This window comes from Ammospiza caudacuta, chromosome 8, assembly GCF_027887145.1.
Source record: "Ammospiza caudacuta isolate bAmmCau1 chromosome 8, bAmmCau1.pri, whole genome shotgun sequence".
NCBI lineage: Eukaryota > Metazoa > Chordata > Aves > Passeriformes > Passerellidae > Ammospiza > Ammospiza caudacuta.
Window position 1 is genome coordinate 27462362 of NC_080600.1, and position 10396 is coordinate 27472757.

The window sequence follows — 10396 nt, forward strand, 5'->3', positions numbered from 1 at the left end:
AACGATGCAGAGACATCAGTTTGGTAATGTACACATGTTTTGCATGATTCATTGGACCAAAATGGCCAAAGGAACTTAAAAAGCTGTCAAAGGCATCTTTACCTCTGACCTACCTAGTCATCCATCTGCTTCCTCATACTGTCAATCAAAACCCTCCCATCCTTATCGCTATTCTATTACACACTTTTTCCACAACCATTTCTCCTCCAGCTCTTAAAAAATATCTTAGCAAACATTTCAATCAGTCATTAAAAACCTTGTTAAAATATGCAATGTGTCATCAAATATGCATAGCGTACTCGTGCAAAATCTGTAGAGAGTAAATCACTGTATTACATTTGATATAGTATTAATGTGAAACATCATAGAAAGTATTACCAATAGGAACTTTGAATTACTTTCTACAGATTGAAGCTTGATTTTGTGTTATGTTAAATAAAGGAAGGGCAATTGAATAGATTATTTTGCACAATAATTAAATTAAAACCCATTCAACATGCCTAGAATAATAATACAAACTACACATAAAATTCGTGCAATTAATTGCTGTTCTAACAAATTCATACACGGGGCTTTGCTTCAACTAAACTACACATGCTTCAATTTAAACATGCCGGGTCAAAACCTGCGCATTCACTCCTCAGTGAACGCAAACAATTTAACGGGTTGATAAACATATGTGTAGCAGGTGCCCCTCTAAAATTGTTATTCTAAAAAATTATAATAGTAATAAAGTGACCTACCGACAGGAAACAGCCTGTTTAACTTCTGCAGCCCTTATCTCTTCCAGTCTCTTGCACAAATAGTTATGGAATTATGCTGTCGAAATAGTTATGGAATAACATCAGCCACTCACGCACAGGAAAGAATTTTGTTCAGACCTGTCACACGTTACGTGTTTATTCCAGACCCGCTGGATAACCCCCGCTAAATAAAACCTGGCGGCGGCTCCCTGAAGAGCGAGCGGTGTGTCCGGGGTGACTGCCCGGCGGGAGCAGCCCCGGCCCGGCGGCAGCAGAGGGGACGCGGGCAGGAGCGCCGCGGTGCCTCGGGCCGCTCCCTCTGCCCTCTCGGGGGCAGCGCAGCGGGACTGGCGGCGGCCGGGGGAGCAGGGGCGGCTTTTGCTGGCCGAGAGCGGGGAAGGAGGGTCGGGAGCTCGCCGTGGGTTATTTAGGGTGCGGGAAGCCCCGGGCAGGGCGCCGGGACAGCCCTCACGGAGCGGCCGAGGGGCAGCTGGGCCCGCGGGAGGCGGAGAGGAGCGGGCGCTGCGCGGGGGGACGCGTGGGCGCCCCGGCCCCCGCCGCCGGGGAAGAGGCGGCCGGGGAAAGGCGCGCACCGCCCGTGCTGCTCCGAGGGGCGGTCCGGGGGCACTGCCCTCACGGCCCCTCTCGGGTGAGGTCCCGGGGCAGGGCCCTGAGCCCGACGGCACCGCGGCGGGCACCGGTCCCCGCAGCTGGCACAGGCCGGCGGCCGCCCGGGCCCTCGAGGGCGGCGGAGGCGCTGGGAGCTCAGGGCCACGCTCGGGGCCCGCTCCGTGGCGGGGATGGAGGGGACGGAACCTAATTGGGGCGCTCAGGTGCCCCCGTCAATACCGCGGCAGGACAGAATGCCTCTGGCGGCTCCACACGGCGCTCACCCCACCGCGGAACCGAGAGCGAGCCCGGCGTGTTACCCCCAGCCCCTGCGGACTCGGCCACGCAGGTGGCGGCCCAGCGCCTGTCCTAAAGCCCGCAGGTGGCTGTCCCTACAGGGGCAGGGTCCCGGGAAGGTGGCAGAGGGAGCGGTAGCGCTGCAGGCTCCTCTCCCCCGCACAGGGCAAGCTGCTCCCCGAAAGGGGCCCCGCCTTGGGGGCACTGAGGGGCTCCGCCAGGGCAGCCCCCGCCCGGGAAGGCGAGGGGAGGCTGCAGGCGGGCAGCGCGGCGTCCCTCGCCTCTGCTCCGCCAGCGATGGCACCCCCGCCCCGCGCCAGGCACCTCTCCCGCCTGCAAAGTGCTGTCAGGGTTTTTAGGCGTCAAACACAGGGATAATTATAAACCTCTGAAAACCGACGGGGTTTCATCTCCCTCTTTCACCCACTGCAAACCTCCACGCTTGGCCACGCGGTATAAGCGCTGTCCCCTACGCTCTTCCACCCCCCCGAAAAAAGGACAAACGCGGGGCGAGCGGAGCGGCTCCGTCAGGGAGAGCAGGGCGGGACTCCCGCCCCAGAGCCCCGCGGCGGGCCCAGAGCGAGAGAGCCCCCCGGCCTCTTCCCCCTGCTCCCACCCGAGCCCTTCCTTGCAAATCGGCGAAGCGCTTTTTCCAACACGACGTTAACGTTTTGCCAGGTTTATTTTACTTGTTATACACAGACGATACAAACGGGCAAAAACCGAAACATTTCTCAATGGAGCATGTACTGGTATAAATTATTCAGTTCCACAGACGTAACAGAACAAATATAAAAATCACAACATTCGATTTACAGAAGAGTCAAAAATATACACACGTTTATGACCCTGAATTTCTATTAGGAAATTTCCCCGTCGAGTGTAATCTAGACTGAATATTTAGCCCGATGCATATTTCAGTTCGTAATTGGTTTTTTTTTCCTTTCATATAAAAATGCGTTAATTGTATAGATTTGCTACTCAAAATTCGAAGACTTATTATTCTGCTTCGCCGGGGAGGGAGTCCTGGAGGGATATTACTTCTCCTTCAATAGTATAATAAGAGATTTACAAGAATGATCACTCTTTCGATGTGCATTTGATTCCCCAGGAAGTCAGATCTCGATTAGCTACTTTATGAAAAAGTCAATTCCAAAACTAAATGCAGTAAAATATACAACTCACAACTCATCTTCACTGGACTACACTATGGTTACCAACAATTCAGTCGTCTATATCGTTTTTTCTTTTTTTTTTCTTTTTTTTTTTCTTTTTTTTAGATTATTCATTACAAAGATTTACAGCAATATAAAGAAAGACGGGGGAACTGCAAAGAAATTTGAAAATAGTTTGTTAGCATATTTGGCACCTGCAGGGACCAGTAATGGATTTGGCACTTGGGGGCAGGGGAAAGGGGATTCCACAAAAATAATAATATTGCTGATCTCGAGCTATTCCTTTCAAAGAAAAAATAAGAGGCAGTTAATTTTGGTTCCGGAAGGCGTTATGCCCCTTTAATCGACTTTCCTATGAGACGTATTTCTGTTCTTTTGAAGGGAAAGCTGAGCTATTCCTTAGCTGTGTTAGCCCAGGGCACCACGTAATTATTTCATGCGAGGAATTGGAGACAAAGTGAGAAACCCATTACCCGCTGCTACAGCTATGGACCACTGACATTTCCAGAGGCATTTAGGAAGAGTGTTTACCTGGGGAGGGGCACGAGGAAGAGGGAGCAAAGAGCGGGGAAAGGGGTAAAGAAATTTAAACAGGATCTAAGTTCTGTGACTGAACAATGAAAACAAAACAAAAAAAAATCCAAACAAATAAATAAACCGAACCAAAGGAAAGTAATCTGTTACAATAAAATAAATACTATGTACAGGCATTTCACAGGCTGTTTTCCCCACTATTACTGTTTCCCCTAGAATCCATCCGTGGTAAAAGGAAGGAAGCGCTGTACGGTTTGAGAGTCTAAGCATCCTACTGATCAGTGGGTTTCGGTGCGGCAGTGCCCCCCGCGCCCCCGGGGCGCCGCCGGACCGGACGGGGCCGGGCGGGGAGCGGGGCGGGGAGGCGGCGGCGGCGGCCGCGGCTCAGCCCGCCTGCCTGCCTCCCTGCCGGGCCGGGGCACGGATGGGGCAGCTAGGGGCGGGGGTCAGTGCGCTAACGCGGAGGAGTTATTGTGCAAAAGGACGGCGGGCCGGCGGCCGCGCCTAGCTGTGCGAGTAGAAGCCGTAATAGCCGATGTCCTTGGCGCAGGTCTTTTCGCAGTCCCGCTGAGTAAGCACCTCGCTCTTGAGGGGCGAGGAGCTCTCGGACACCGGGGTGTCCGAGGGGGAGATCCGCCTCCTTTTGGCCTGCTCGTAAATCCCAGAATCGGAGGAGTCGATGGACTTAATGGACGACGGCGTCTCGATCCAGCTGGAGTCGGACAAATCTTTGGGCTTGGAGTCCTCAGCGCCCGGCAAGGGGGACCGCTCGGGGGCCAGGCTCTCCGCCTCCTCCCCCAGGTAGGGGTTGCCGGCGGCCATGCGCGCCGCCGCCGCGCTGTTGGGCCAGCAGGAGAGCACCGAGCCCGACTTGCTGCAGTACTGCGGGGGACTGCGGGCCCCCCAGCCCGACGGGTCGGCGTAGTAGCCCAGCGGCCGCCCCGCGCAGCCGGCCGCCTGCAGCGGCAGCGCCTTGACGCCCGCGGCCGCGTAGGACAGCAGCGTGGCCGCGTTGCCGGCGAAGTCGGTGGCCGTGTCGTAGGCGGAGGCGGCGAAGTCGAGGCGGTTGTTGGCGGGGGCGACGAACCAGCGCTGCGGCGAGGGGGCCCCCGGGTCCTCGGCTTGCTGTGGGGAGAGCAGCCCGTTGGTGTGGGGCACGCTGCGGTCGGCGCCGGGCCCCGGGCCGGCTCCTGCCCCGGGATGGAAGCGGGACTTGGCGTAGTTACTCACGAACTGGTCCTGGAGGAAGGAGCCGGCCATGGCATAGCGGGCCCCGGGCACGATCTGCGAGCGGGGCGAGTCGTTGGGGGAAGGCGTCAGCCGGTCCATGTCGCAGCCCGTGTAGATCCTGCCCAAGAGAAGGGGAGAGAGCTGGGTGTCCGCCGCAGCCCGGCGCCCTCCTCGGCGCGGCGCCCGGCCGAACGCGGCCCTCGGGGGACGAACGGGACGGCGCCGTCCCAGCGCGCTCCGGCCCTGCCCGGGAGCCTGAGCTCCTCTCCGGGCTTGGCCTCTGGCATCAGCAGCGCCGAGGGCCTTTAACGGGGAAGAGGAAAGACAGGGGCAAGCATGGAGAGCAAATCTTTCGGAACCGGTTGGCCACTCCTTGACGGGGCTGAGATCCCTCTCTCCGGTCCGAACCCACAGCCCAAAAGCGTGGGATCCCGCGCTGTGACACGCTGACCGGACCCACCACACCACGCATGCAACAGGCAGCTAGCCCGGTCATTTGCCGCGAGCAGCATGAGTGGCAGACTACGGAATTCTGTCGGCTGTTTAACACTTATTATTGGGAGTCACAGACGAACCATCAACATTTTACTGAGTTTAAATTAAGCTAATCTTTAAACACCTACTGTAGGAAATGTAAAGCCAGACACTTCCAGTGTTCCCTGCTTGGCCTATATATAATTCTCCCATGCTGGGCTGCAATTTGCGATTATAAAAACTTTAATGGATGAATAACTACTATCTGTATTTAATTCAGGCTAAAACTGTGCTTTAATTAACCCTCCACGCCTCCTGGAATTTCTTATCCAAAATAAACTTGGCCCTTAAACAAATCCAACGTGCTAGACAACATTGAAGCTTCCCCCTCCCCCCCGTCTCCTTTCAAGTGACGCCCTATAAAGTTTTTTCCTATCAAAAAGGGAAAAGCACTTTTGGCTGGGGCCGAAGGCCTTTCCCAAGGCCGCACATACTCTCGCAGAGCTCCCGGAGAGCAGCCAGGCTCGGCTGCCGCCCTCTGCGGCAGCGGGGACCGCCGCTGCCCTCCCGGTGGCGGACCTGCTCTCCGCCACAGCCTCGGCGACCCCTGCCCCCTGGGGAAAGCGGCCGCACCACAAGCGGCTCCCTGGGGAGCGCTGGAGCTCGGCCCCGGGCCCCTCTCCCCCTAGTTCGGCTCTGGGCGCCGTTTGCACCCTCGCCCAGCAAAACTGCTGCTGGCGGCGGCCGGACCGCGGTCCGAGCAGAGGCTCAAGCGGGCGCTCAAGATACGGACGGGGTGAGGCGCTCGAGGCCAAGCGAGGCCGCTCCCCGCCACAGTTTAGAGAGGAAAAGGTTTTCCTCCTCAAAGCCGGGGGCCTGTCCCACAGACCAGAGCTTGCAGTACAGGTGAATTCCTGCCGTCTGCTCCTGCCGGTGCACGGGCAGTGCCCCAGGCTGAGCAGGGGGATGCCGGGCGGGTCGCACCCCGGGCCAAGGGAAGGCTGCCTGCAGGGCCTGCAGGCCGGGATTGCCCCATTTTTGTCCCGAGGGCCGCGAAAGGCGGCGGCGGGGCCGAGCGTTGATGCCGCCCCGCAGCCGCAGCCGGAGGGACACCGGGCGTCAGGGCCGGGGTCAGACCGCCTCGGAGCCCGACGGGCAGAGGCAGAACAGGGACACAGCGCGATTAAAACTTCCGAGGCTTTAGCTCCACCCAGAAGGGAGAAGGAGAAAAAAATTTCAACCCCGGTGAAGAATAAAACGAGACGAAGACATTTCCTTCCGGACCCCGGCTCTGCGGACCTCAGAATGATGCAGACCCGGCGGGTTGCCGGGGACCGAGCCCCTGCTGCTCCGGTGCTTCTTTCGGAGCCCTTACGCACAAGTGAAACGGAAGCTTGGAAAGAGGCGCCAAGATACGTGCCAGGAAAAACCAACAACAGAACCGCCGCAAGTGCCAAAGCGAGATGCGGACTCGGGCGCGGGCAGCGCGGCCCCGGCCTCAGGGCTGCGCAGGGCCTCGCCGCAGGGACAGCCCCCGCGCGGCAGCGGGCGTGTGCTTCCCTCCCGGAGGGCTCTAGGAAAGCCTGACATTACACATCTCGGTGTGAAATGAGCCAGCCCTCATCCTAAATCTCCCCCCCTTTGACATGTGTGTGCAGCCGGCAGAAGGGTAGTAAAAATCCGGTTTACTTACGTGTCATAATTATCTCGGAATCCTTTTGCGAAAGGGTTGTGATCTATTTTCAGCTGTGTGATCTAGGGAAAGAGAGAAGCAGAGCACACGTTGTGAAAGCCTGAAAAATATACCCCAGTGCAGCCAACATGTTTTTAAAGGACCAAGCTTTACTCTAGTCAATCATACTGCCTTTAAACCGTGAAAAATCAGCTCTGGCATGCTTATAGACAGCACAGTCTAATTTTAAGATTTACGTTGTTGGAAAAAGTACGGAAAAATCAATATTTAACCCCATATTTTGAGACGTGTTCAGCATTCCTAGTGCATGGGTATGAATATGCTGAAATCCAGAAATTAGGCAAAACGTACCGCAGAACGGTAACTAGGAGTTTGCATTTGCATAGAGCAAAATAATTAAAGCGAGAATGTGGACTGAACATATGTCATTTGAAAAGGGGGCACCAGTCTGTAGCAAAGCCAGACCACTCCGAAACGCATCCAGGCATTAACGAGCTTTTAATTTGAGGAAGTTGCTCCGTCACCCCCGGCGCAATCAATGAGGATGTTAATTGATCTTTGCAGACTTAAAGCTTAAGCTAACAGCTTAACAGCTAACTAAGCTGTTTCCGACTGGGAGATAAACGCTGCGGGCCAGCGCCCAGCCCCGGGCGGAGGGGCAGGATCGCGCCCATCCTGGCGGTAGGGCGATGCCGCTGCGGACACCCGGAGGGGACTCCTGGGCCGAAGGCGGCCCGAGCGGCTGCGGCCGCCCTGGGGATGGCCCGGGAGGGCTGGCACAAAGTGGGGAACCGGGAGCCCCATCTCCCGGCGCCGGAGACCCGGGGTAGGGTGGGCAGCAGCCGGGCCATCCCCGGTGGGCTGCCTCGCGGGGAGCGGGAGGACCGCGAGGGGAATAAACCAGGGAGCTCTTTACATCGGTGTTTTGGTAGGCGGTGACGGCAATGAACTGCGTCTCGGGGAACGTGAATGTCTGCACTCTGCCCGGCTGGTTGGTATCCTCCGTCCCGTCTTCGTTCACCTCCACCACATGCAAGCGAGGTTGGTACTTGTGAAGGGACTGCAAAACCACCATCTGTCAGGCATGGCAAAAGGAGGGAGGGGGACGCGGAGAGAAAGAAGAAATTAGAGCGAGAAGGACGAGGAGAACGATGCCCGCTGGCCGCCGCCTCCCCGGGACGCTTGCGGACTTCCCCGGCCGCACCGGACAGCGCTGTCAGCTTGGGCAACGCGCTCAGGGCCGGCGAGGCCCGTGGCAAAATGAAATGGCAGGGCTTAGGGCTTTCTCACCACCACCCCCCTTTTATTTTCACCTAACGACACGATCTAAAAAAAAAAAAAAAAATACAGGTCCTTTCGGAAACGGTAGGATTTTAACTGAAGAAATACAAATAATTCTGGCAGCGTCTGCGTTTCCCCACTGACCTGCCCGTTGTTGTTTGATGCTCCTTTATTGTTTGTAAGTTTTAGTTTCCCAAAGGAGATTTCCTGACGCATCCAGTGGGCTCCCGTGTTGGGGGAGTCGGGATGCATATACACCCGGTTTCCTAAGCAAAACAACAAAAAACACAACCACATCACAGTTCTAGCCTGTACCCCCGTTCTGCTGCTGCATCCGCACACGAGGGTGAAGAACCCCGTTAAGTGTACAATATTTTACTGCCAAAACTCCCTTAATTTTAAACTAAAAGGATTAAAACAGCTTTTTACGAACACCTTTTACTTTCTCCTCCACCCTCCTTTTATTCAATTTTTTTTTAAAAACATCGTTGGCCCATTTGCGTTTAGAAGTCGCCAGAGCCAGTCGGCAAAGGCATTAATTAATCATTCTCACCTACATATGTGTCAGGAAAAGTGTTAATTGGAGGAACTTGCCTTGTACATTGGTGTCCGCCTTGCCGCAAGGAACCCATTTGCCTCCCTGAAATCTCCAGTGATTGGGGTCCGCCAAAATTACATCCACAAAAATATTGTAGTGAGCCGTAGGGTCGAGACCAGAAATATTAAAGCTTAGGAAAGGGAACATGCGCCTATATAAAAAAAAAAAAAAAAAAAAAAAAAAAAAAAAAAAAAGGAAAAAAAGAAAAGGGAAAAAAAAAAAGAAAAATAAAGGGAAGAAGGAAAGCAAGCCATCGGCAGCGACAGGCACACGCGGAGCACCCAGCCGTTGTGCTTTATCCTCACGGCTCCCGATAGCGACTGGGAAATAAAAATCCAAAGCAGCCCCCTCCCGGAGTGCCGAGCTTTCCGCGGGGAAGGGCTGAGCGCAGCGGGCGCGGGAACTCGCGGGGAGGCAGAGAGGGCTGCCCGGGCAGGGACCGGCTGCGGCGGGAACGGCTCCGGCGGGGACCCGCACCGGAGCTCCCGGCGGCCAGGGCAGCGGCCCCGGTGGCGGGGGACGGCTCCGCCGGGGCGCGGAGGCTCCGGGCGGCTCCCCCGGCGATGTCCGCGGCTCAGCCCCGACACCCAGAAAGGTCCGCGCGGAGGCTTACCTTCCCTGCTTGGTGATGATCATCTCCGTCTGGTGCCGGTGAAATTTCAGCCAGAGTGGCCTGTTGCACAGGTAGACCTGAGCCTTGCCGGGAACCAGCCCCGGCTGGGTGGAGGAGAACTGGTAGAAAGGTGCCCCTTGGTAGGAATGGCCATACTGCTGGGGGTACGGGTAGCCCGCCGTGGGGTAGCCTTGCGGAGAAGAGTTGGACAGGAGGCTGTTATAAGCTCCGTTGGTGATCACAGGATGATGAGCCATGTAGCGGCTGGGGCTGGCGATGGAGAAGGCTGGGTGAGCAGGTCCATGCTGGCTGGGATAAGGGAACATGGTACTAGGAGCAGAGGCAGCAGACTGGGGCTGGCTGGACTGAGAGAGCAGATAGCGATCTGCAGCAGATCCATCGAAACTGTGACGAAGCTCAGAGACCCCGTCCAAGACGGGAGAGAGTTTATTTCTCTGGACGTCCCCTGGTGTGTCCTTGGAGTCAGGAAAATTGTCTGTATCTGACTGATTCGTCATCCCCCTGGTAATTTTTTTCAAAGGTGAACTTCTCTCCAGGTTGTCAGTGGTCGAGATAATGGGATGATCATGCAAGGCAAGCTCAGATCCGCCTGCATGTGGGTAACTGCTGCTCACATTGAGAAATTTCTTGGAGAGCATGATAGAGGGAGAAAGACAATGCTCCAGCTGCATAGCTCTAGCACCACAGTAATAACCCTTCAGTCCCTGGATCTGAAAGGGCTTCCTAGTATCAGAAGCTAGACATCCTGGGACCCACACTAGGCAGAAAGCACTTCATCTACCAAATGCTTCCCAAACGTTTGATTTACTTTTTTTTTTTTTTTTTTTTTTTTTTTTTTTTTTTTTTTTTTTTTTTTCCTCCCTTCCCAGGGAGAAGAGATTGGCCAATTGACACTATGCAGCAATCAGGAAAGACTCACTTTTGATCTTGCTGCTTGTGGAGAGGATGAAACGGCTTCTGCCATTGGTTAACCGCTGACAGTAATTTAATTAGATAGACATTAATTAGGATAATCACCTGGCTCCTGGTCGCGACGATCATGGCAAATTGAAGGAGATGATTTTATTGTGAGATAGAAGGAAGGGAAAGGGGGAAGGGAATAGTGTGTTTGCTGTGAGAGCTCATTAT

At 55.3% G+C, this 10396-nt stretch overlaps 1 protein-coding gene across 1 annotated transcript; it reads right to left on the reverse strand.

Annotated features, from left to right (window-relative positions):
- Positions 1 to 2367: 2367 nt before the first annotated feature.
- TBR1 (T-box brain transcription factor 1) lies at positions 2368 to 9986 on the reverse strand. The gene is made up of 6 exons (XM_058809755.1): positions 9248 to 9986; positions 8631 to 8785; positions 8181 to 8302; positions 7672 to 7830; positions 6756 to 6817; positions 2368 to 4706 (listed from the first exon to the last, which is right to left on the reverse strand). Exons 1-6 carry the CDS (start codon positions 9937 to 9939, stop codon positions 3863 to 3865), a joined length of 2034 nt encoding a protein of 677 aa, XP_058665738.1. The 5' UTR covers positions 9940 to 9986; the 3' UTR covers positions 2368 to 3862.
- Between the last annotated feature and the right edge of the window lie 410 nt (positions 9987 to 10396).

What these genes read in the sequence shown, in the direction of transcription:
- TBR1 (XM_058809755.1), bottom strand. Translation starts at nt 9,939, where the DNA reads ATGCAGCTGGAGCATTGTCTTTCTCCCTCTATCATGCTCTCCAAGAAA. An exon ending in GGCGGACACCAATGTACAAG is followed by an intron (nt 8,303 to 8,630) that starts GCAAGTTCCTCC and finishes TGTTTTGCTTAG; the next exon opens with GAAACCGGGTGTATATGCAT. An exon ending in CCGCCTACCAAAACACCGAT is followed by an intron (nt 6,818 to 7,671) that starts GTAAAGAGCTCC and finishes CTCTTTCCCTAG; the next exon opens with ATCACACAGCTGAAAATAGA.